The sequence below is a fragment of the Pleurodeles waltl genome, chromosome 9 (genome assembly GCF_031143425.1).
Source record: "Pleurodeles waltl isolate 20211129_DDA chromosome 9, aPleWal1.hap1.20221129, whole genome shotgun sequence".
NCBI classification, from domain to species: Eukaryota; Metazoa; Chordata; class Amphibia; order Caudata; family Salamandridae; genus Pleurodeles; species Pleurodeles waltl.
The window spans coordinates 218,396,633-218,420,887 of NC_090448.1; the positions used below are offsets into that span (position 1 = coordinate 218,396,633).

Below are 24,255 nucleotides of genomic sequence, written 5' to 3' on the forward strand. Positions count from 1 at the left end.
TCTGGAAAGGAGGCAGTATAAAGCGGTTGTACAAAGAGTGTCTGTAATTCACTCATGAGACATGCTGATGTTATCACAATGAGGAAAACTGTTTTTCATGTCAAGCACTGTGCAGAACAGCTGTGCATTGGTTCTAAGGACCTGCACATGAGAAATGTCAAAGCCAAGTTCCGTCCCATTGGGGTATAACAATTTGGGGAGGGGGGGGCTGCAGGGGGGTGGGGGAATAGATGCACCAATCCTTTCATAAAACACAACACAACTAGTTACCTACACAAAGGCAGTCGATCAGGTAAACCTAGGAAGGCTGAAAGGGCTGACAAATAAGCTTTCACAGTGCCCACTGCAAGGTCTTGCAGGGCTAACAAAAGAACAACAAACAGAAAATGTGGCTTGTAAGGGGTCAGTGAGGAGAGAAAGGGGCTTGCCACAGGCCAGGTTGGTATCTACTAGCCACCACTGCAGATGTCCCTTTAAGATCGAAATAGAGGCAGTCCTGTTGCTGGGACCACTGAGTTCAGAGAGTCCACTGCAGGGCCTGCGCATGCCACCTGGCATACAGAATAGGGAATATGCAAAGGCCCAGAAGGCCAAGAAACCTCAGGACCATCTTCAGAGCCATCTTTTGGAGAACAGAAGGCTGACTTCCTATAGCAGAATAGTGGAGAACTCCTCTGAGAATCACTCCAGTGCGGAAGGAATGTAGGGTAGGGTGGAGAGTGATGGGCAAATAACTGTATGCTGTGCAGCCCTATCTACCCTTACAACAACAAAAAAAAAAAACAGCCCTGAGGAAGGGGAGGGGTCACACTAGAGCCTTTTAAAGTCTCAAGGAGGGGGACTATGTGGACCATTCCCCATAAAAAGGACCATGGGGATGTGTCCCCCTGCCTAGTAAAGCTTAAGGAGGTTGGCCACTTGGTACCACCCTAAAAAAATTAAAAAAAAATAAAAAAAGGCCCTAATAGATGGGGCCCTTTAGGACCTAATAAGTGCAAGGGAGGGGGTCATGTGCCCCGTCCTCTTTAAAAAAAAAAACAAGAATAAAATAAAATAAAGGAAATAAAAAGGCAGGTGGATTGAGTCTGGAGGACTTAATAAGGCTTGGGGAGGAGGGCCACTTGCCCTTCCCCCCTTAAAAGAAAAAAAAGGACCTGGGAATGGGATCCCCAGGACCTAATAAGGCCCAGGGAGGGGGGCCCACATAAGGCCTTGAGGCAAACTTCCTGCCACACACAGTTGAACACCGTGCACTGCAGGGGGTTAGTTTTACAAATGATAAAAGGGTACCCTACGGTGTTCAATCTGTATACAACTGTTGAGGTTAAAAACAAAGTTCCTCCAGATAAAGAAGCTCTGTTACATAACTAATGCCCTACTATGAACAGTCTTTACCTGTATTAAACCCCTGAAAGTTACTAATTCTACACTGAAAAATGAAGTGGATATAAGTATACCAGTGGGTACTGTTAATACTGTTTAGTCCATGGAGAGAATTTACTGTGTACCACGCTGTTTGCAGACAGTGAAACTCTCATGAAAAATACACCACACAGTGTTAAAACGTAACCACTAAGGATGGTGCACAATCTATGCAAAACTTGTCCAAAGAGTCACTATTCACTTAAAATAAACATGGTTCACTCAAAACAAGCGCATGAACATAGGTTAATACCTGCAGATAGTCTTCTACGTGCAGTAGAAATTGTCATGCCGAGACTATTCTGTCTAATAACTTAAGGCTGCTTACAATACTTAGTATATATATTAGGTAGATTCTTTGTCCTGCTGGAAACTTTTTCTGCAGTACCAAAAAAGTTGTGTGGAACATAATTAACACAAGTCATCAACGATCACCTGCACAAAGAGTTAATCTTTTATACAAAGATTTATAATGTGTTTAATACCTCCACACACCTATGGTGCAATCGGAGCACATGTGTTTTGCTAACACTTACAGCAATAAGCTGGACACAGGCTGTACAAAGTTAGGTAGAAAACTAATGTGTTAGCTATCCCCACTATGTAAACTACAAAACAAACTAGCACACTCACTGGATAATGTCATCAGTGATATCATGAGTGGTGTCATCAATGATGACATTTAAGATGTCGTCAAGTGATGGCACAGAACAGGGCATGAGTGATCTGTTGGGTCATAATCAGTGGGTGGCAGGGGCGCAAGTTACAGTTATCTCAGCTAAATATAACTGGTGAATTTCTGTGTTTTTTTCAGTTCAAAACATTAATGTTGTCACTGACATATTCACCAAACTATAACATTACTTTAACCTTTGTTTTTTCCAGTGAATTTCTAAGGTTATATATTTCTTTTTTTTAAGCAAAAACAGATCTTTTTATCACACCCAACTATAAGGTTACTTTAACCTCTGTTTTTTTCAGTGAGTTTATATATACATATTTATACATGTTACTTCAATATCGACATGGAGCTGTGATAGTATTGTGACATTATAGCGGTACGGTGTTTGATTAAATTTTAATGGTGGACATGATGAGGAATGTATCAGTGCAACAAGTGTTTTCGACCTTTTCGTGAGAGGTTAACGCAATAGACAAGGGACTACTTTTAAGCCACGGTGGTGGGAGTCACAGATCGCCCAGTAGAAGGTGTAAACAGAAACGCTTTGGCATCCTGATTGGTGTTGATACTATTTGTAAATAAAGAAGACATTTAGGCATCCAGCCTGTTTGAGAAGTTTCTGGAATGTCAGTGATAATGGTGCAGCTGGCTCCGTGACATATGGACACTGTAGGATGAAGATATATAAATAAACACACACACATATATATACATATATATATATATATATGTATATATATATATATAGACACACACATTAAAAAAAACAATGGTTAAAGTAACGTTATAGTTAGGTGAAATGTTCAGTAACAACGTAAAGTTTTACACTCCGAAATGCACTTAAATGGAGCATACCATATAGCCAGCTACTGCGGGCTCGCAGAATATGCTCTGATGAGAACCAATATGATTTGGAATCTAAGGCGATGGTGGACAGGTTTCTAAGTAGAGGTTATCCTCCAAAAATCTTAAATGATGCATTACACAGAGTACGGAATAAAAGCAGAGAAGAGTTACTTTTTAATAACACAGTGACCAGCAATGACTCCCAACATTCAGCACCTAGAATATTCCTGCAGTATAATCAACAACATGATTCACTAAGAACTATACTCCAAAAAAATTGGCATGTTTTACAGAACGATCCCATTATTAATGATCATATAGAGACCCATCCGTCCATAACATTTCGTAAAGCACGTTCTTTGGGAGACTATCTAACCAGAAGCTATTTTTCAGTAAAAACTAATACATCTTGGTTGAGCCAAAAAAGTTTGGGATTTTGGAAATGTGGCCATTGTAAGGCCTGTAAGTATGCTAAAAATACACATAAATACCAAACTTTTGATGGCCGTCAGTGCGAGATCAAAGACCGGATCACATGTGACACTGAATTTGTGATTTATGTCATTGAATGTGGATGCCAAAAAAAATATATTGGAAGTACCATTCATAAGTTAAAAGTTAGGTTCTTACAACACTTTAGAGCCATAAAAAATCAAGATAAAACCTATCCTCTGGCCAAACATTTTTGGGAAGCACACAAAGGAGAATGTGGTACTCTAGCTTTTTATGGTATCAAACATATTAAAAACAATCCCAGAGGTGGCAATAGAACGCTTGAGCTCAGACAAATGGAATCCAAGATGATTTTACTATTGGGCTCTGAGTCCCCATTGGGGCACAATCTTGATGCTGAGCTCCATGTTCATCTTAGATGAGAATACTTCGTTTATTGCTTTTAGTTATACCTTAAAAAGAGACTCCCTATGTTTTCTAACTTTAAAAACAGTAGTGCTATTTCAGCAGTATGTTACTTACATTCCCCTTTTGGGAAGATGGGTGAGAAGATCATAATTAACTTAGATGAACATGCCATGATGGAATTTGTAAAGTGGATATGACTGATTAACTTTCCTTATTTTGAGTTCATACTACAGTCTGATGAAATTTAGATGGAATAAGTTCGTATACAGATCTGCTCTGTGCCATTGATGATGGCTGTTTGATTTGATTTTATTTCCCTGTAACTTGGCGAATGTAGAATATTAAATATCATACATAGAGATATATAAATATAAATAGATTATAATATGGACCAAGAGATTAATAGAACTGGTTGCTTTAATTGGAGTTTTTGCAACACTTTAATGCACTTTATATGCTCTTTTGCACTTATCATTAGTTTAGATTTTCAGTACTTTGCACTTTTTGCTAAGGCCTTATTTAAATACAACCTATCCACATGAGTGTCTATGGAATCACCTATTATACAGATAAGGATAGTGAGGAATCAGATTTGATTATATAGGCATTAGATGTACACTATAGCATTACAATACAATCATTGTTATTGTCAAACATAATTTTAATATAGGATATTAATTAGTTATTAATAACTATTTATACATATAACGAATGATAATTTAAATATTTAAAAATTGAAAAATATGATATTATAGTTCCTTCGTTTATATTTACACTGGCATTTTTCCTGTTATTTGAGTATTGTTCTTATATGATCAAACATTATGAATTATTGGAAGCTATTGTCTTTTTGCCTATTATATTTATTATTTAATATTTATTACTTAGGACTTTCTAATCTTAATTCTGATCCTATCTGTGAATATTGGTATTAATGTAGGTTCATCCTTTGATTAAGTGTTGTATTTAAATAATCATTATTACATACTTCAAGATGGCCGCCGCTTTTTTAGTACACTATAGTGTTATGGAAACAAATGAAGGACTTAAAAGTTGTATGAAATTGATGTCGGCTGAGTAGCCAAACTGTCCAGTAGAAGGCGTTTTGCCGAAACGCGTTGACAGACATTTTACTCGGGACTCTGGATTACCTGTACAAGAAAATAAACTCATGAACTAAATACGAGCGCTCTGGAATTAATTGATTTCGAGATTTGGGAGATACGTGATGGGATCGGTGCAGCCGTCAGATGGCTAACAGTCCATCTGTTGAAGAAATAATATATATATATATATATATATATATATATATATATATATATAGACACACACATTAAAAAAAACAATGGTTAAAGTAACGTTATAGTTAGGTGAAATGTTCAGTAACAACGTAAAGTTTTACACTCCGAAATTTTCCAGTTATAGTCATCTCAAGCAACTATCGGCCACATGTACGAATGTTTGAATTAACGATTACCTAACTGCGAGTTTCTGTGAATCGCAATTAGGAAATCGCGTATTTCAAAAATATAAAGACCTTTAGAGTTTAATTTGTGATTCGTAGTAGGTTGCATATAGACCTATTTCATTAATATTGATGAGGTAGGTCGCAATTTATGACCCATTAGGAATCGCAGCCATCACAGGGATGGTGGCCTGTTGGGCTCAGCAAACCACCATGTCATGCCAGCATAGCCCATTTTCCTTAAAAGAAAACGGAATGTGTTTAAAAAGTGAAAATGAAACATTTTAGTGGGATCACTGCCTGCTCTTAAAAACATTTTCCCAACCATTCTTAAAGGGAAACTCATTTGCAAATGAGTAACCACCAACTTTCTATTGGCGGTAAATTCTGAATGATTTGCAACCACATAAGATTTGTACATACCTTTCAAATTCAGTATTGGGGAGGAACGTCCTCATCCGCCACTTCCTAATACTGAATCGCAACACACAAATTGTGATTCGGTAACAAGTTACTGAGTCGCAATTTGGGCTTTGTGAATCCCAAAAGCATTCTTCTAGTTGCAAATGGGCCAATTCTGTGAATCAGTGCGTTTACGACTAGAAAAATGCTTTGTATATGTGGACCTATAATTCGAGCCCTTCGTAACTATTACTCACATCCCACCATGCACAGTATTCTCAACAATAATGTAATTGCAAATGTTGCAGTGATGTTATCAATGATGTCATAGAAGACGTCATGAGTGATGTAATATGTGCGGTAATTATCAGTGCATGGCGCATATATATCAACTAACTCTTGAGGCGGACAGGGCAAATGTGAAATAAAGGATTAGGTATACTTCCAATATGCCTGCATCCGCTTCTATATATCAGTGACAGCGGAAGAGGTGAGTGCAATGAAAACGTCCATTTATTGAAACGTAAAGTCTAGAAGTCCTTCATTCTGCAGCAAATATGTCTTTCAACTAACGTTCTTCGAATTGCCAGTCTGGTTTTAAGATCTAATGTTTAAAATAATAGGGATCTTCAGAACACACTGAGTTCCACAAATATAAGGCAAGTACAGAAATTGTTTCTAGGCAAGCACACAATGAAGCAGATTTTACCCATCGTTAGTAAACTCACTGAGTCTTTTTGCTGCCTCAAGGGCCTCATTTGCATTGTCAGCTACAAAGAATCTCTGAACTGTAACCCCATGGTCTGCCATCAGTTTCTTGCTTTGGTATTCCTGCAGGTTTAGCCATCTCCGGGAAGTTAAGTGAACACCCTGTGGAAACAGGAATAGGCAATTCGCATTATTAACAGATCAGTCAGAAGTCAAACTAGATAAAGCCATGCCGTCGACCAAAAACACAGCTTCTGAACATAGTATTTTTACAACACTTATGTTTCCGTTTTATGTGGAACTGTGGTGCTTTCTATAGGATATACCAGTAAGAATTACAATATGAGATATGTGTTCGCGTGGCGTTTGTTTAGCGGTACACAATCTTACAATATTCAAGTATGATAAGTAACAAGCAGTTAATTTTGAACGAATGCTTTCTCGTGATCCAAATTGAAGATCACATATTCACAATTCCGCAAACCCAAATGAACTCTATTATGGCTGCACTATAAAGAATGCTCGTTCTAGGTCAACATGTTATAGCTGTTACTGCTCTCCAAATAAAGTAAAATAAAATACATACTCAATAATTGCTTCCATGTCTAATCTTGTAATTGATAAAACGTTCAACATATATGTAAAAATAAATTTAATCATTTCAGTTCTTATTTTATCGACCTTGGAAGGATGTAAAGCTGAACAGACTCACTGAAACTTGACCCTGCGACCACGAGGACCAGGTGCATCAGTACACTGAGCTACCAAACCCAAGATCTCTGTTCTAGAACAAGCAATACATTTAGAGTCCTAGACTGTTAGCACCTGTTACTGACAAGCAAATACCTGATAAGAAAGTTAAGACTAGGCCACGGTCACTTCAGAAAAGCACATTCATTCCCTCTTCAGTCAGGTCGCATCAGACGTGTAAAACAAAATGCCAGACAACGCCCCAACACCCCGCAAAAAAAATATGACGAGGGTTGCCAGAGACTCGGCTCCTCATGCCTACAGAAATGCTACCTGTTGAGTCTGGGGCTCACTAAATGTTTGATACTAGAGCAAGTCGCGTCATTACGCACACAGTTGTCCCCAGGATTTGCAAAAGCATGGTGCACCCCACACTTTTAATGTAGATGGCTGAAACCACTGTGCTTTTGACCGGGCAATCAAATGGAATTCACATAAAGAGATATTGCTGTACAAGGTGGAGACTTTCCACTGTACACTCAATTCAAAAACGTCCACGCACAAGTGCAAGTCCCTATGTATTTCAGAAGTCGTGCAAATACATTCATGGTACACACACGCGATTCAGGCATGTGAGTGGATCTACATTACAGAAAGCCCACATGCAAATAATTAACAAACTTTAAAAATTAAGACTAAAGATAATTTTCCTAGCACATTTTAATGGAAACTAATTTTATCTAAAATGGTTTCCTTCTGTCCCGTCCCTTGGAACTCAATGATTTTCTTTATCTTTCATACCCTTACTGTACCACATACATCCTGTTATTGCCGACAAGGCACAAATATGATTAAGTATTTAAAAAAATGTAATTTAGCAGATATAAGCAGGGCTTTGGAATTCCTATACCCCGATGACGCCCAGGAGATCCTTGGGACAAGTAGGCCGAATCCCTTTCAGCACAAACCCTTTGACTGCAAGTTTACAGGGAAGGGAACTGTCTGCACTTGAGGAACTATTTGTGTCCATATGTTAATGCTACTCAAACTTGTATTTGCGGTTCATTATTGCAAAGCCTTTATTATTAGGATGAGCGCTCTAAATCAAGGTTATAAGGTCATACTGCACCGCTAACTGTGGTTCCAGTAAAAAATGTGTGTACACGTTTGAAAAGTTTAATAATATGAGGCTACTTGTAACGCTCCCAGAATTCTCTCGGAATGAATGCACATGTTTGCAGAAGCTTGTAAACAAGATTGATGATTCTTTGCTTTCAAAATAAAATGTTCAGAAAAAAGTAGGAAAAAAAGTTTTGCCTAATTACTGTGAAATTTTAGGTACTATTTTTTTGAAGCATCACTTAGTAATATGAGCTGATGCATGGTAGTATTTCCAAAAAATATTACTAATGGAATATTAGTGTAACCTTGCTCAATAAGATTAGGGGAAACATGAAAATAAACAAGCACTGGCAAAGCCAACTGATCTGACATTGGTTGTCAGTCTTTTGGTTTTGTCATCGCTTTTGTAACACTTTATTGTTGTTGGAGCTGCCAGGCTAAAGCAAAAAAGGCTTTTTGGTCTCAAAAAGCACACACCGCCACAGTACTTCCTCGCACTGAACAAAACTACTTTGTGTGCCAATATGCTCCTTATGGAAGAGCAGAAAGCTATCACTCATGGTAAAGCCAGCTGATAGACAGCCAGAGAGGGAAATAGAATTTTAATAAAAAAATATCTTGGTTAACGCCAGACCTAATTAGGGGCCCAATTCTTAAAGGAAGTCATGAAAGTGTACCCATGGTATATGTCTGTGCATTAGTGGCTTTCATGAATTCACAAGAATTTAAAGAAATAAATCAGAAAATTGTACTCTTAGAAAATATTTGTGAACTGTATTGTAGCAGAAGCAAATATGCATGTGTAGATGTGTTCATGCAAAAATCTATTGAGTGTTTACAAGTTCACTTTCCCTCCAACCACTTTTTTCCCCAGCCCTGGAAGAACTTCTACTTCTACCCTTGTCAGGAGTACATTTCCAGCCTTTCTCAGCATGGAAAAAAGATTAGAGAAGAGCTGGTGAAAATCCTTAAAACATGCAAGCTAGTTGGTTTGCACAGGCTCGAAGGCGTTTCAGCCCTGGAACTATTGCTTACTGCTTCCTCCAGCCCCAGGATGTAGATCTGCCGAAAGATGGCAAAAGAAAATTGCTGCAGTAGGGCTTGCAATTGTTATTATTCAAGCCCTACTATAGCATTAGCCCAGGCATAATCAGAGAGGCTAACATCAGAGCTCTTACATAATGAGATTGCTGCCATATTTTTGTCATCACACTACAAGGCACCAAAGGGACAAGTAGATTTTTTTTTACAGGACAAGTAGATTTAAGAAGCAACCTGTCCCATGGACAAGTAGATATTTAATTAAATTCCACACTCTTGTGTATGTGTATCATATACACAATGAATGTGAAAAACCAACCATATAAAAGCAGAAAAGAACATAACTATGGATAACAATTAGCCAGAAACTAATTTATATAAACAGTGATTGCAGGATATAGTATAATCAAACAAGCATTGGCAAAGCCAATATATTTAGCCTATGCATGACCTATTGGCGTTGTCAACATTGGACATGTTGCACAGCAACACTCTTCTTTGTGGGAGTTGTCATGGTATAATGGGATGAAAAAGACTACAAGAGCCTAAATTCATTGCAAAAAAAAAATGATTTGTCCTATCTTCTAATGGGGCAAACGGGACTAAAAGACCCCCCAGGCAAAAGTAAAATCTGGGGTGGAAGACCTACTCACACATGGACCTAGTAAAATTGGGAGTACTAAGATTGTAGTTGCTTAGACTCATTAGACAGGTACTTGTACTTCTACTGTGGAAAAACGAGCCATAACAAGACCAGTCACTGAGGAAAAATCACAACACTCTTTTCTCCCTCTGTATATTTGGAAGTCAAGAAGATTGTCCACAGGTGCCGGGAATTGATGTGTCATAACACTCTGCCCGATGGCTCTATAGCTTCATGCTTACGTAGAATAAAAGCAATTGAAAGCATTGAAAATTGGTGGTGGGGCTCGAGTTAAGCATGCAGTGCAGGCATCTTATAGATCGATGCCCAGAAATCCCACCTAGGCTCTCCCTGGCTCCCAATCCGTAAGTGGGTTCAACAACCCACAGGAAAACAGACACACATAGCTGCTGTATCCTTCATGCTAAAGTGCTACCTGTGCAGCCACAAGTACACTTCTGCCTTCAACTTTGTTTGTGGGGAGAAATGGCAAATGCTGATGTAGGGCAGCGTAGCCTCCATGCAGTTCTCAGGGGGCCAAGGAGGGCATGGTTATGGGCTCAAAACAACAACTATCCTAGAAGTTATGAGGCAGCTGCAATCATGCACATGTGCTGCAATTAGAGACGCACACGAGGTAGAGATGAAACCAAATGAAAGCGGGTGGGCGGGTTCAATGGAGATTCAACTGGGCAGTAAGAGATTTACAGTTACAAAGTATGGAGGGGAGAACCAAGCCCATGCACCAGCACTGTTGCGACCGCAATCCAGGACTTTTGGAAAATATTTTTTTTTTAAAAACGTTTTGGCAAAGGCAATAGGCTCTGGGAACAAAGATTTTAAACAGTGAGCAGGAGGAATTAAAAAATAATGGAGATCGGGGAAGGACAGAGTATGTTTAAAAAACAAATGAGTGGGATGAGGGTGGGGAAGAAAAAAAGAGCCCAGAAACAAGCGAAAAGAAGTACCTTCCGGAGCATGCAGTGGAAGACTGCTGACCACTGGAAGCAGAACTTTGTCCAGACTCCACAGAAGACCTGAAGTCCAGGATGAAAATGGAGGCACGGAACTCTTTGACCAATATGAAGCAAGGAAACGAGAGTGACATGGAACCCAGCCAATTGTAAGCAAAGGCAAGTAATGGCCAGGCTCTAAGCCTCTTTTAAGATTTTTGTTTAATCTTTTAATACAACAGATTTCACAAGCACAGAGCAAGCGCTTTGCAGGAGAAACCTAAACATGGGCAGCAAGAAAATACATTTAAAATGCGCTTAGTGTACAAAGTGGGTACACTGTGAAGGTATCCCGAAAAACTAATCATGCATGAGAAAGAAAACAACAATAAACTATATGTAATTCAGAATGTAATTTGTCACTTGCAGTTTATAAATTGTAAGTCACAGTCAGGTAGGAAACACATGTCATTGCTACATCTTGTCACCCTTAATGTCTTTTGTAACTCATCCTGTACATTGATTTACCCACACATTATTTATTGTCGATGGACAATATGTACATGTGATGTAAAGTGCTCTTACACCCTGCATTGGGATTCGAAGTCCTAAAGAACTATAAAAGAAATAAAACTAAATAGTGGCATTTAAACCTTCATTTGTGTTTAAATACTGGGACGGACCAACACATCTGACACTGCATTCTTATGTCTTATATACAGGGGCTGAACAAAACGAAAAACATCCCTCTCAAGTACCTGTGAAGAGATACGTTTTGTGCACTTGTTTCCTCTTCATTGCTTTTAGGGGTGAGACTCCCAGCCGGGATACTCCAACAAAAGGAGGCCTGATGTCCCCTTAACTTCATCTTTTGTTATAGACTCAGCTTGAATCTGACAAGCCCCTTCCCTGCCTGCACGTCTCTGCTCAGAACGAAAGCAGACAACGAGCAGGCGCTGCTGAATGTGTCCCTGTATCTAAATTACACCAGGACAAGTTTAGCATATTTCTGTGGGGGTCCACACTCTGAGTAGGGTAGGCGCAGTCTACCCTGTGAAAAAAGTGGGTAGATGCCTTCTACCTGCGTCTACCCTTGACTCGTCCCTTGTCTATTATCCATGTTTGTAGTCTTGCTAAATTAAAATACAATCTTTTCTTCTTGAAAACTTCTATTAAACATTTATGATTTATGACAAATTCTACAACCCAAACAAAATTCTCAAATTTCCTAAGTGCCCAGAACATTGCAGGCGATTCCCTTTCGATTACCAGATAATTTTTCACAGGCACATCCAATAATTTGGAGGCACACGAAATCAGTCTTTCTTGTCATTCATTCCATTGCATCAAAACGGCTCCCAAGCCCTTGGAGCTGGCATACATTATGATATATGTCTATTCACCTGGAATGAATGATTGTAAGCAGAGAGCTTCTTTTAATTCATTTTCTATAAGATCAATTTCTGCTTGACATGAATAACTCCATTCAAATTTTTTACCTTTCTTTAACAGGCTTCTCAGAATGACAGATTTATCCACTAAATGTATCATATATCTTCCATTATATTCAACCATCCCTAAAAAGGAACTTATCTCATCCTTGGACTTTGGTGCCTTCAACTTTCTACTGTTGTTCACAAGTTCCTCCTTCAGTTTTACTCCTTGATCTGATATCAGGAGTCCTAAATACCCAACTTCAGGCATGCCCAACTGAAATTTGTTTTTCTTTAAACGTCAAACCTGCATCCTTCAACCTTTCCAAAACTCCACACACTTGGGTGTAAAGTTCTTAAACTGTGTTACCAAATATTAAAACATTGTCTTGGTAACACTTGACCCCTTCATATCATGCAACACTTTGCTCATTACCCACTGGAATACAGACGCGGCCAACAAAAGCCCAAATGGCGTTCTCCTGAATTTAAACGCTCCACAGGTGTTAAAAATGCTGTCAGTTCTTGTGACATACAAACCAACTTTACCAGATGGTAGGCCGAGGCTAAATCTAGTGTGGTGAAAATATTTGCTCCTCCCAATGCTGAAATTACCTCCTCTACATCAGGAAGAGGAAATCAGTCAACCACCAATTCCCGATTAAGTGCCCACCATTCTTTTTTTTTTTTTTTTTTTTTTTTTTTTTTAACTACAATGATAGGAGACAACCACTCTGTAACCTCAACTGCTTCTATAACACCTCCAGCCTTTTCAGCTCAGTGTTGATCTGATCTTGCAATCATAAAATGATTCGCCTCACCTTTGTAGGACTGGAACAGCACCTTTTTTAAGTCTAACATGATGTATGTATGTTTTTAAACACCCTAAAGTTTCGGAAAATTGCCTCAGTGAACTCTGAGACAAAATCAATGCTCTTTGGTTCAACTTCCTGTATTTGAACCCTAAGCTTGGAGTTGGGAATCTTAGAAGTCTTTGATATGGCCAGCACAGTAAATTGTCACCTCTATTTGATACATAAATCTTCCCCAAAACGTATTTTCCTCCCAACTCTAGGCATGCCTCAAAACAGTCAAGCATCTTAATAGACTGGCCCCCATAATCCCATAGGATTACATCCTTCACATGTAATTTGTTCTTTTCTTCAAAGAATTGTTCATAAGTACTTCTTGACATTATCATCACATGTGAGAAAGAATCAAATCTCATCAAAACATGGACTTCTTGATAGTATCAAATGTGAGCAAGAATCAAATCTCATAAAAACCTTCACCCCATCTACCACCGCTTTCTCACTTGGATGTTTTTCTTTGCCATTTAATTTATCTATTTGGAATACAATCTCTTGTGAAACTTCCTTCACTTCTAGTCTCAAATTCCACTTGGTTTTATTTCAGCAGCATTTAAAGAAATGGCCTTTCTTGCAACAACCATTATAATGTACTCCTAACTCCGGACATTCACTTGCATTGGCTTTGTGACCACTTCTACCACAACTGAAACTTTCACCCCTGAATTTTGTCTATCTTTCTCTTTATCCACAGCCATCTTTTTTACTTCACACACTACCATCCTCCAACTTCCCACAAGCTGTTTCATTTTTATCTATTGTCAAACTTAATCCTGAAATACACCGGAACATATGTTCTACCCTTTTAGCCACAAACATCATACCTTCCAAAGGTGGCTCATTCTTCAACCATAACTCTTCCCTGATTTTGTCACTCCCACATCTTAGAACAAACTCAATCAAACAATCAGGCTTTATAAAGCACGGCTAATCATCAGATAGGTTTCAAGTTGTGCAAGCTTATTTTATTAAATGCATAGTTATTATACATGCTCACACCAATTATTACATTTAAACAAATAATTTCCGTAAAAACGATCTGAGAATTGTTAAGTATTCCTGTTCGTGCATTGCGTTTCCACTCCTCTCATCTTGTAGTTCAACTCTACATACGTTATAAAATAGCTTAAAGGACACTTTAAAGAAAACAAAAAATAATACATATATATATATATATATATATATATATATATATATATATATATATATATATATATATTTATTTCTGCATCTTGAAGTTGTAAAATTATATATAAAAAGTTGGTACTCAGAAGGCAAAAATACCTCCATATATTCTAAAACATAGGAACTTTAGGACGGCATGATCTTCATTTTATAGGCAAGCAACATATAATATGGGTAGAATGCTGGATGGATATTTGACAATTTTTTAGCTGTCAAACGCATAAACTTTATAAATCTGGAGTTCAAGGTATAGTCAGAAGGTTTAAGACAAGCTATCACCGCTTCTCTGCAGGATCGTATTCCCCTCTGATTAAAAGCTGTTTTTAGTAAAGTATTCCGCTCGTTCAGCAGACCATTCAAATACAGATCAAATGTGTAATGTCTTCCACTCCATAGCCGCAGAGTCTACATTGTAAGTTTGCTGCCGTACATTCCCATGGGGGTAAGTGAGCACCTCCAGGAATAAGTCCAAGATCTTTTTAAAGGTGATATAGGAAAGATTTTAATCCCATAGTTCCTATACCTCCAAATCTTCTGGAGCCTGATCTAAATACTGTCGAGATTTGGCTATTGGATTAAAGCTGATCTCATTCCAGAGAGCCTGCCAGAGATAATTTTCCTTTGTTAGATGTAGTTGTTTCCATGTTTTAATGTAGCTGCATTTCCTAGCTATATTTTGATTTAAATACACAAACTCCAGCCTAATTTGAACTTGCGAAACGTACCCTGGTAATTGGAATAGAGACCTAAATACTTTTCCAACTATTCCATTTAGGATAGCTGCATCTTGTCCTCTCAAAGCTTCACTACCATACCCTATAGATGAATTTAGTTTTGCTGCAATAACTTGTAATAGGGGGTGATAGCTAGGACCATTTAGCAACGTTTTCAAAGAGCCAAAAGCAGGCAGTAGAGCGTTTCCTTTCCTATGTAGATCCTGCATCTGTGGGTGAAAGGAACCCTGTTAATCAAATGGTACACCGAGGTATCTGTAATGGTTTACTTGGTCTAATACTCCCCCTTGTGTGTACCATTTATCAGTTTTTCTACTGACATCCATTATTTTGTTTTTTTTTTAAATTAGTTTCCATCCCATTTTTCTCAGCATAATTAATTACCTTTGCAATAAGCCGACGTAGACCTGCTTTAGTTTGGTTTAGGAGTACTACATCATCATTGTATAGCAAATTTGAAAATCGACATATCACCAACCTTTGGCGAATGCGCGTTTACCTTATTGAGCTTAAGAGTTAAACTTGATAAAAAAAGGTACGGGGCCAGTATCCACCCCTGTTTCAGTCCTTGTTCTGTTTCAATTTTTATTGAAAGGAAGGAACCGTCCCCTATTCTAACTCTTATCCATGTATCTGTATATAGCAGCTAAATAGCCTTTAATAGTTTCTCTGGTATGCCCCAAGCAGCTAGCTTTTCCCATAGAAGACTCCGCTGTACCAAGTCAAACGCTGATTTGAAGTCTACAAAACACAGATACAGAGGTTGATTTTTTTGTTTGCTTTTGTCAATAACAGTAGAAAAACTTAAGATGACTGTAGCCATTCCGGGGCCCCTTGCAAAGCCGGTTTGATTTGGAGGAATGATATTTTCTGTATCCCAGGTGAGAAGATGCTCCAGTAGTAGACCGGTATAGTGGTATGCCTCTACATCCATTAGAGTAATCAGTTGATCATTTTCGGGATGAAATTTGCTGCCTCCTTTAAATATTGGATGAATTATGGCACCCATCCAAGAGTTTGGAATATTTTCACCTCTATACAATGGTTAATGGTTTTGCCCCAAAAGGTCGGCTTTGTTTTAAATAGTGCATTTGGGCCTGGGGCCCACGCACTTTTACTGTTCTTTATTGAGTTAATCGCATCGAACATTGAGGAGACTAAATATGCAGATTTATTTTTGACAGTTTGGGGAATTAGTGTTGTTCTTCCTGGGCACAGTTTGCTTGTCCTCATGTCCACCGAAATGGTAAGCTAGGTATTCGGCCCATGAGTGGTAAGCTAGGTATTCGGCCCATGACGATTCAGAGATCTTTGAACTGGTTAAAGTCATTGGGGTCTTATTCAATCTGCTGACCATTCTCCAGAAATCCTGTGAGTTTGATTTTTCGCTCAGGAATAGTGCCTTTGCCCAAAAGTCATGAGTGTTCTGCAGTTTATGGTTCCATATTTGTTTTCGATATAAACTGTTGATGTTTTTTTAAGTAATCCTTAATCTGACAGTCCACTGGGTTTTTCTTATATAGCCTTAGAGGACCGTTCCATTGCCTTCTTAATTTGATCATTTGTGCTGTAAATTTTATCCGCTTTTTTTATTTTTCTTCGCCCCCGATTCCCGTGAGTTTTTTGTTGTGTATCTGTAAGAAGTCCAACTGCGAATTTATCCAGAATAGATGACCAAACAATGAATGGATCATAAAATATATCATTACAGCATTGTTCAAGTATCGCAGATGAGAGGATACCAGTCAACTCCATTGATTTGTCATTCCATCAAAGTTTCTTATAGTTCGAGGTGATAACATCACTGATCATCCAATAGGGTATCTAGGCGCTTGAAGGTCTCGGAGGCTTATTTGAACAGCCAGATCTTGAGGGCCATTCAGAATTCCAGAAGTGAGGTGATGGTCTGAAGGTGCATGGGGAGGCTGTTACAGGTTTTTGCTGCAATAGGAGAAGAGCTTCCTTCACTTCTGCTTCGGTAGATGCAGGAGTATGTGCAAGTAAAAGGGAGGCAGAGCATAGTCTTCTTGGCGGTTGGTGGAAGTTCAGGCGGTGGTTAATGTACTCGGGTCCTTGGTTGTGTAGAGTCTTGTGTGTGTGGGTCAGTAGCTTAAATTGGCATCAGCTTGAATTGGCATCTCTTCTGTATGGGGAGCTAGTGGAGTTGCCTGAGGTGCAGTGTGATGTGGGTTCATGAGGGAAGCTTAATGATAAGTCTAGCTGCAGCATTCTGTATGGTCTGAAGTCTCTCTAGAAGGTGTGCGGTGATTCCAACGTAGAGGAAGCTGCTGTTGTCCAGTCAGCCGTTGTCACGGTGCATCTCGTGTACAGGGTTAGGCACTTAAAGATCTTACATAGCATGCGCAAAGTGAGGAAGCAGGCAGAGGATACGGCGTTGATCTGTGATTTCATGGTGAACTTGTCAATGGTGATTCCAAGGTTTCTGGCGTGCTTGGAGGAGTGGGTGCGGGTCCTAGGTCTGATGGCCACTAGGAGTCGTTCCAGGTGTTGCTGCTGTTGTCAAAGATCAGTACTTCCGTCTAGTTTGTGTTCAGATGCAGGCAATTGTTCTTCATCCAGTCAACAATGCTTGTCATGCATCTGTGGAAGTTGGTTCTGGTGGTGGAGGGGTCGTCGGTGAGTGGAAGGATGAGTTGGGGGGTCATCTGCCTAGGAAATTATGTTGAGACCATGGAATCGGACGATGTTGGCGAGCGGGTCATATATGCTTTGAAGAGCGTGGGGCTGAAGGATGAGCTCTGGGGCACACTGCAGGTAATTTCCTTCGGTTCAGAGATGAAAGGTGGATTCTCTGGGTTCTTCCAGTGAGGAAGGAGGTGATCCATCTGAGCGCGTCCCATGGATGTCAATGTGGTGGAGTGTTTCGATCAGCATGTGGTGGAATACGGTGTTGACGGCTGCCGAGAGGTCGAGGAGGATCAATGCTGCTCTTTCTCCTCGGCAGAGGAGGGTTTGGAAGTCGCTGGTGGCTGAGATCAGGGCAGTTTCAGTGCTGTGATTGCTGTGGAAGTTGGATTGGGATGCCTTGAGTAGCTGGTTCTGCTCCAGGTTTGACATGAATTGCTTGTTGATGATCTTTTCCAGTACCTTCCCTAGGAATGGGAGAAGGGAGATTGGCCGGTATTTTTTGTGTTCGCTGGGTTTGGGAGCGGGTGGGGGGGGGGTTGTGAGTAGTCATCTGACTTTGGTGGGTTTCCAGGAGTTGGAAAATGTTGCAGTGGTGATACAGGTATTGAGCAGGTTTGTGAGTTCCTGGCAGATCGTTAAGTTTCCAAGGTTGAAGATGTGGTGCAGGCGTGGGTCTGAGGGAGCTCCAGAGTGGATGGATTTCATTGTGGAGGTGATGTCCTGCGTGGACAGGATGTTCTAGGTGGTCAGTGTGTCGTTTGCGTCGGTTATGGTATGGTAGTGGCTTACCCAACAAGGAAGTCCTAGGTGTGGGTTAGGGTTCGAAGTTTCTGTATATGGTTGCGATCTTGGCATGGAAGAAGTCGGCGAAGTTGTTGCACATTCCTGTGAGGATGCGATGTTGTTTTCGCCGGCAGCCAGGAGGGAGAATTCCTTAACGATGTTGAAAAGTTCCTTAGTGTTGTTGCCACTGGTTTTGATGCATGCGGCAAAGGCTGTCTTCTCTGTTGCTCTCAGCAAGCAGTGCTAGACATTGAGGGAGGTCTTGAAGGCTGCTCGGTCAGAGGTGCCCTTGTTGGTGTGCCATCTCCTCTCCAGCTGTCTGCTGTCTGGTTTCACTGTTCTGAGTTCTTGGGTGTACAAGCTGGCCTTTTTGGAGGATTTTCTCTGGATCTTGCTCTTGATGGGGACAATCCTGTTGGTGCAATTGGTGATCAAGGCATTGATGTTTTCACTTTCTGTTCAAGGTTGGTGGGGGTAGCGGGATAGGAGGTGTTGAAGGCCTTTGCCCAGCTGGTCTCTGAGATTTTGTTCCACCTCTGGTGGGGGATGCTGGTCCTCTCAGGGTGGAGGTGCAAGGGCTGGAAATACTGAGGTGGACGATGGAGTGATCGGTCCATGTGAGTTCTGTGACATGGTTTTATCGGACGTGGTTGCTGGAGGTGAAAATAGGGTCCACCATGTAGAGGGTCGTGGACAATCTGGTTCAATCCAAGGCTATTTATACTGTCGAGGAGCTGTGAAGTGTTGTTGTCGTTGGCATCTCGGATCACCAGCTGTCAAGGTGGGGTAAGTGAGTTGTGCCATTTCTACAAAGCAATGTCTTGACTCAAAGAGTCAAACATTCTTCTCTTATTCCTAGAACTCCATCTAGAACTGCATCCAATACCGATGGACTCCACATCACCAGTGTGAAATTCCAAATTATACCTCAACACATCAGGCTGTGAATAAGAAGGTAGATTTATTGGCATAACCCTCATCCACAGCCAGTCAAAGGCAACGGATAAATGTTAAATCCCATAGGGAGGCCAACTGGCTGAATGGAATGACCCAAAAATTTGGCAGAAAGGTAGATTATGGTCCAGAAAGAAGCCTTTTTCCTGTTTGGTGTAAATCAGTTCAGTAGTTATTGAGATGTTCACTTTCTATGGAGAAAGGTTTTTGTTTCATGTGTTCTTTTCAAATGGCGCCAAAGAAATAGGCCAGTCAAAAACGCTTTTTGTATGGAAACATGGTCCTAACAATTACTACCTACTAGCGACCACCAGTAGGTAATTTTTACATATATCTGGAAGGGTTTTAGTCTCAGGGATGAGGTTTTGACCACTAGCTGCAAAACTGTAATGAAAACTGGTGTTGGCGCGCCTGGTCCTTTATAAGTAAACTTACAAGGGGACGCGCATAGGTTGATGAACCTTTTGATTCGCATGGATTATCCTAGTTATGGTATGACCAATGTTCTCAGTAATCAATACACAATATTCAATAACCATTAGACTATTCATTAATCAATAATCAATAAGCACTGCACCATGACCTTTACGTCATGAACAACCACATCAATATACGAAACACGTAGAACTGGGAGTTCTTATATATCTATTTCAGGACAATTTCACTGTTAGTGAATATCAAATCCCATGCTTCTTATGGCTGGTCTGCTCAATGTGTTCTGACCAAGGATAGTGGCTCTAGTCAGAAAAACCATCAGGTTCACACAATCACCAGTGCATGGACATTGCCAATGCTAGCGAAGGTGCACAAGTGTGGATGCCTTTCACCTAGAAAGTAAGACATGTGAAAAAGCATCTACCAATAAGTGCTATTGTGTCACATTTGTGCTCTATTAAGGTATGAAACAAATCACTTATCTATATCAACTGAACTATGAGCTTCATGGTCAAGTGGGAGGAGACACTAATCAAGGGTATAGATGGTCCACAATGTCAGGTAAAGAGATATATCGAACAACATAAGGTCACAGATGGGAGATCATTTAGAAGACTCCTCAATTGTAATAAACTAATCACAACGTATATTCGTTCAAAGAAAAAACTGTAGTATACTGTATGTGAAAACGTATACATCTTAAGAATTATCTCAATAATAAGGCTCTTCATGGGTATTGCTCCCTGTCCTATAATCAAGCATATTACTATGTTCATTCTACATGAAACAAAAAGACGAGGGCAAACAGGTAACATAAATTGTGCTCGTTATATAGTTCAAACAAAGGTAGGTTGTTTCTCTGCTCTTTCTGGAACCAGGATGCCCAGACAGTTTAATAATAGTATGCAGCAGACATTACGGGACCCCAATATAATCAATTACGTCTGCCACTTCATCTTTGTTTCCATAGTCCGTTCCATTGATTAAATGGTAATGATACAATAGATCGCTATAATAACCTGGAGGGGATAATTGGGAGCTAGCCAGTGAATTAGAATCTCCCTTTGCCGTCTTTAGCTAAAGCGACAGGCCTGCAAAGGGAGTATATTATGGCTGCCAGCTCCCAAAGTCCTTCCGGTGTGCTGTGGAAAGCACTTCTCAAAATAGAGACCACAACCAAAGTTATATTGGCTTCCATCCCACCAACAGTAGGGGAGGAGACCAGAGAGCAGTGTGCTAATCAGCTGCTTCAGTAAAGACCAAGAAAGCACCTTAGGAGATTAGAGCATTTTCTTTCACACAATCAAGAGGCAGTCCTTATTTTTTTAGGGGTTGGGGTAATAGCTTACTACCCTTACCAGCAGAAAAGTAACGCCTGTTAATTAACTGCACTGTCTTGCAAAGTACCCTCACCTGTAGCTTGGATACATAATTGAAGGAAGGTTAACAGTGATCATTGTCCGCAGGTTCAAGCAATAATGCTGAAGGGTGGTGTCAAGACGTTTATTTGAACCACAGTGTTAATTGGTGATAACCTATGGCCTGCAATTAATTAATAATTCAAAATTAAAATGGATGTTTTTTTAATTTTACTACAAGCACAATTAGGGGACAATCTATATTTTGGAATTTTACAATTTTAAACCGACTGTGCTGCAAATCTCACCAATGGCCCAAAAATCTGTATATCAAATGGAGATGGATAATTTGAAAAATGTGCAGAGTTTACAAATCATCCATTTGAAACTGAATACACTATCATTCCTATCGCCCGTTTTAATTGATAAATTTGATAGTTCACTGATTTCTCTTCTGTAACTTTATTTTTCGAACCAGACATCAGCTCTCAGAAGATCCCAACTTTTGAAACTGTTTGAAAGAAGTATTGTGCTACTATGGACTTTCAAGACCCTGGCAAAATAATGAAAGACGGGAGATTCACTTTAAACTTTCATGAACATAAACATTTTAAGATCGCAGGTCCCTCTGAAAAAGAAGGATAATAAAAGGCTGCTGTTAGTCATTCCCATAGTGGTTGCAAGTTATACCGAAGATGTACAACGTCTTTCTGCCACAAGGCCTGAAGCAAGAGCACTGTGAACACATCCCTCATACTCTCTAGATGGGGAAATGTATACTGTGAAGTTTCAGCCTAAAGCCCAACTGTGACAATCTTATGGTCCACTGTGTATTCAACTGCTGTGAGATGGCAAAATAAAGTTAAATACAATAAAAAAAGAACAAACGTTCTCATTCAACTCGGGGGGGAATCAGTTGCAGCTATAAGCAATAAAAACATATTTAGTGCTGCAATTCTGCGTGAACAGCCAAAAGCATTGAGTAAAAAGAAACATTATAAAGTTTCATATTACGCCTATTCGGCTCCTTCTTCTACCAGTCCATACTGTAAATCAACACTGGGTATCATTTCATTTTTACAGAAGCGTGTGCATATACCCAGAAGCATCCAATTCTACTGTAGTTCAAGTTTATATGGCACTTTTTAAACTTGACGAGCTGTCCAAAGATATTTACAGATGTATCACGTCTGTGCACGGCGATGCTCCAACGGAAGAGAGCACCATGGTGAACCTGGTTAGTGTTTTGATGTCCTGTAGGAGGAGCAAATTTGTGCCCTTAAGAGTGTATTTGTGGATTGATTGTCATTTAATGTTGAATTGAGTAAAACAATAAAAAAAAGTATATAAAATAAAAAGAATTAGATGCTAGCGCACTGATTGATAAAAAGTGTTTGGACACACTGTGGTCTATGTGGAAAGTGTTGAGATTACTCTACCTACGTATGAACCTTTACGAGTAATAAATATATATTTTGGACTCTTATTAACAAATATTGTTGAAGTTCCAAATTTAGAAAATTACTGAAGTCCAAAAGGCATAATTTGCTTTTGTAGTTATTTATTTATCAATATTGGTGTCCTTGATGGCTTTCATCTAAACAACAAGTGTCTTTGTGTTTGCAGGTTAAATATACAAAACGTCCATGAAAAGTTCAATATAATCAAAAATCAAACATATTGAGAGTTCTAAATATTCAGGTAAAACTAAGCTTTGGAGCTTGCGAGTACAAACTACAGACTGTCCCTTTTTATGATTGCTTAGGCATAACATTCTCTGCTTCTGGCTACAAGATGATAGGAAGCAAATCAATAATTTTTTAAACATCCAAAAGTGTTCTCAAACTGAATTTAAAATTTGGGGGTCACATTAAAACTTCAACTGTTTACGACTACGTTTGTCCTCTTGAGTGATGCAATTTCACCGCTTTGTTTTCAAAATATAGCATCTCATTTTAAAGGCTTGTCATTGGCTATATTTGATGGGTCTCTCAATTAAGTTATCAGTTTACAAGGAAAATTTTACCATTCATCCAGAGAGAACTCCCAGCTTTTTCACTGGACCGATGGATCTTTGATGTTGGCTGAGATTAACCAGGAGTTGTACATGAAATTAAATTGTCATCACAATTCTAAAGTATATATTTCAGTCAATAATGGGAGTTGATGTATGTTTTAAGGGCTTTATTGATCAAATATTTTAGCATTTCATCTTTATTATAATTAGCATATCAATTTATCAATATCAATCATTAGTTTTGTCAATGATCAAAAATAAGTAATCAATAAATGATAATAAATGGAAATTTCCATAAAGAAAATAACTCCTATTTTAGGAATGAGCTTGAAAATGTGTCAGAGAGAGAGAGAGAGAGATCTCGATGGGCATAAAGCTTTGGCATCAGATATCAGCTCAGTAACTCAATAAAGCATCCAAAGCACAGCGTCCCATGAAGAGAGGTTCAAGAATATCAGCAGAACCTCAGCAAGAGCAATGCTGATGAGGATAAAGAGAAAAGTGGACATGTGGAAAGTGGTAACCTTCTCTAGGAACAGGCACTATTACAGACATTACAATCTAAGAGTTTGCACCATGTTGCTTTTTCAGTCCGTCAATCAGCTTTCGATGCCCTCATGAGAACAGAATCGCTCTTTGTCTTCTCCACACACAGCAATGTTGACTGAAACATTTCTTATCAACCATAATGTTATTATCCTTGCTGGTTCACACCATTCATTGACTTCATGAAAGCTGCATCGTCATGTGTAAAATTCTACATTACCTCACTAAATGACAAGTCTCTATCATTAGTTAACAGTGATCTGTGTAAGTAGAAACATATGCATAGTTAAACGAAAATATTTTATGCAACTATTATTCATTATGAAAAACATTTCCATGGGAAGGTCAGGAAAATAAACATTTTATGTGAGGTTGTAATTTGTAGTGAGGTCAGCTTGTCAGAAAATGCTGCTTCAGCTATTCAGGCCTAGTATGAGTAAATATGGTTGTCTACTAC

General features: G+C 39.3%; 1 protein-coding gene across 1 annotated transcript in view; it reads right to left on the reverse strand.

Annotated features, from left to right (window-relative positions):
* SUCLG2 (succinate-CoA ligase GDP-forming subunit beta) overlaps positions 1-24,255 on the reverse strand; it is a 449,139-nt gene that overhangs the window by 371,366 nt on the left and 53,518 nt on the right. The window contains exon 2 of the mRNA XM_069206576.1: positions 6,407-6,548. Within this exon, the coding sequence (XP_069062677.1) occupies positions 6,407-6,548 (142 nt within the window). The remainder of the gene's footprint in view (positions 1-6,406; positions 6,549-24,255) is intronic.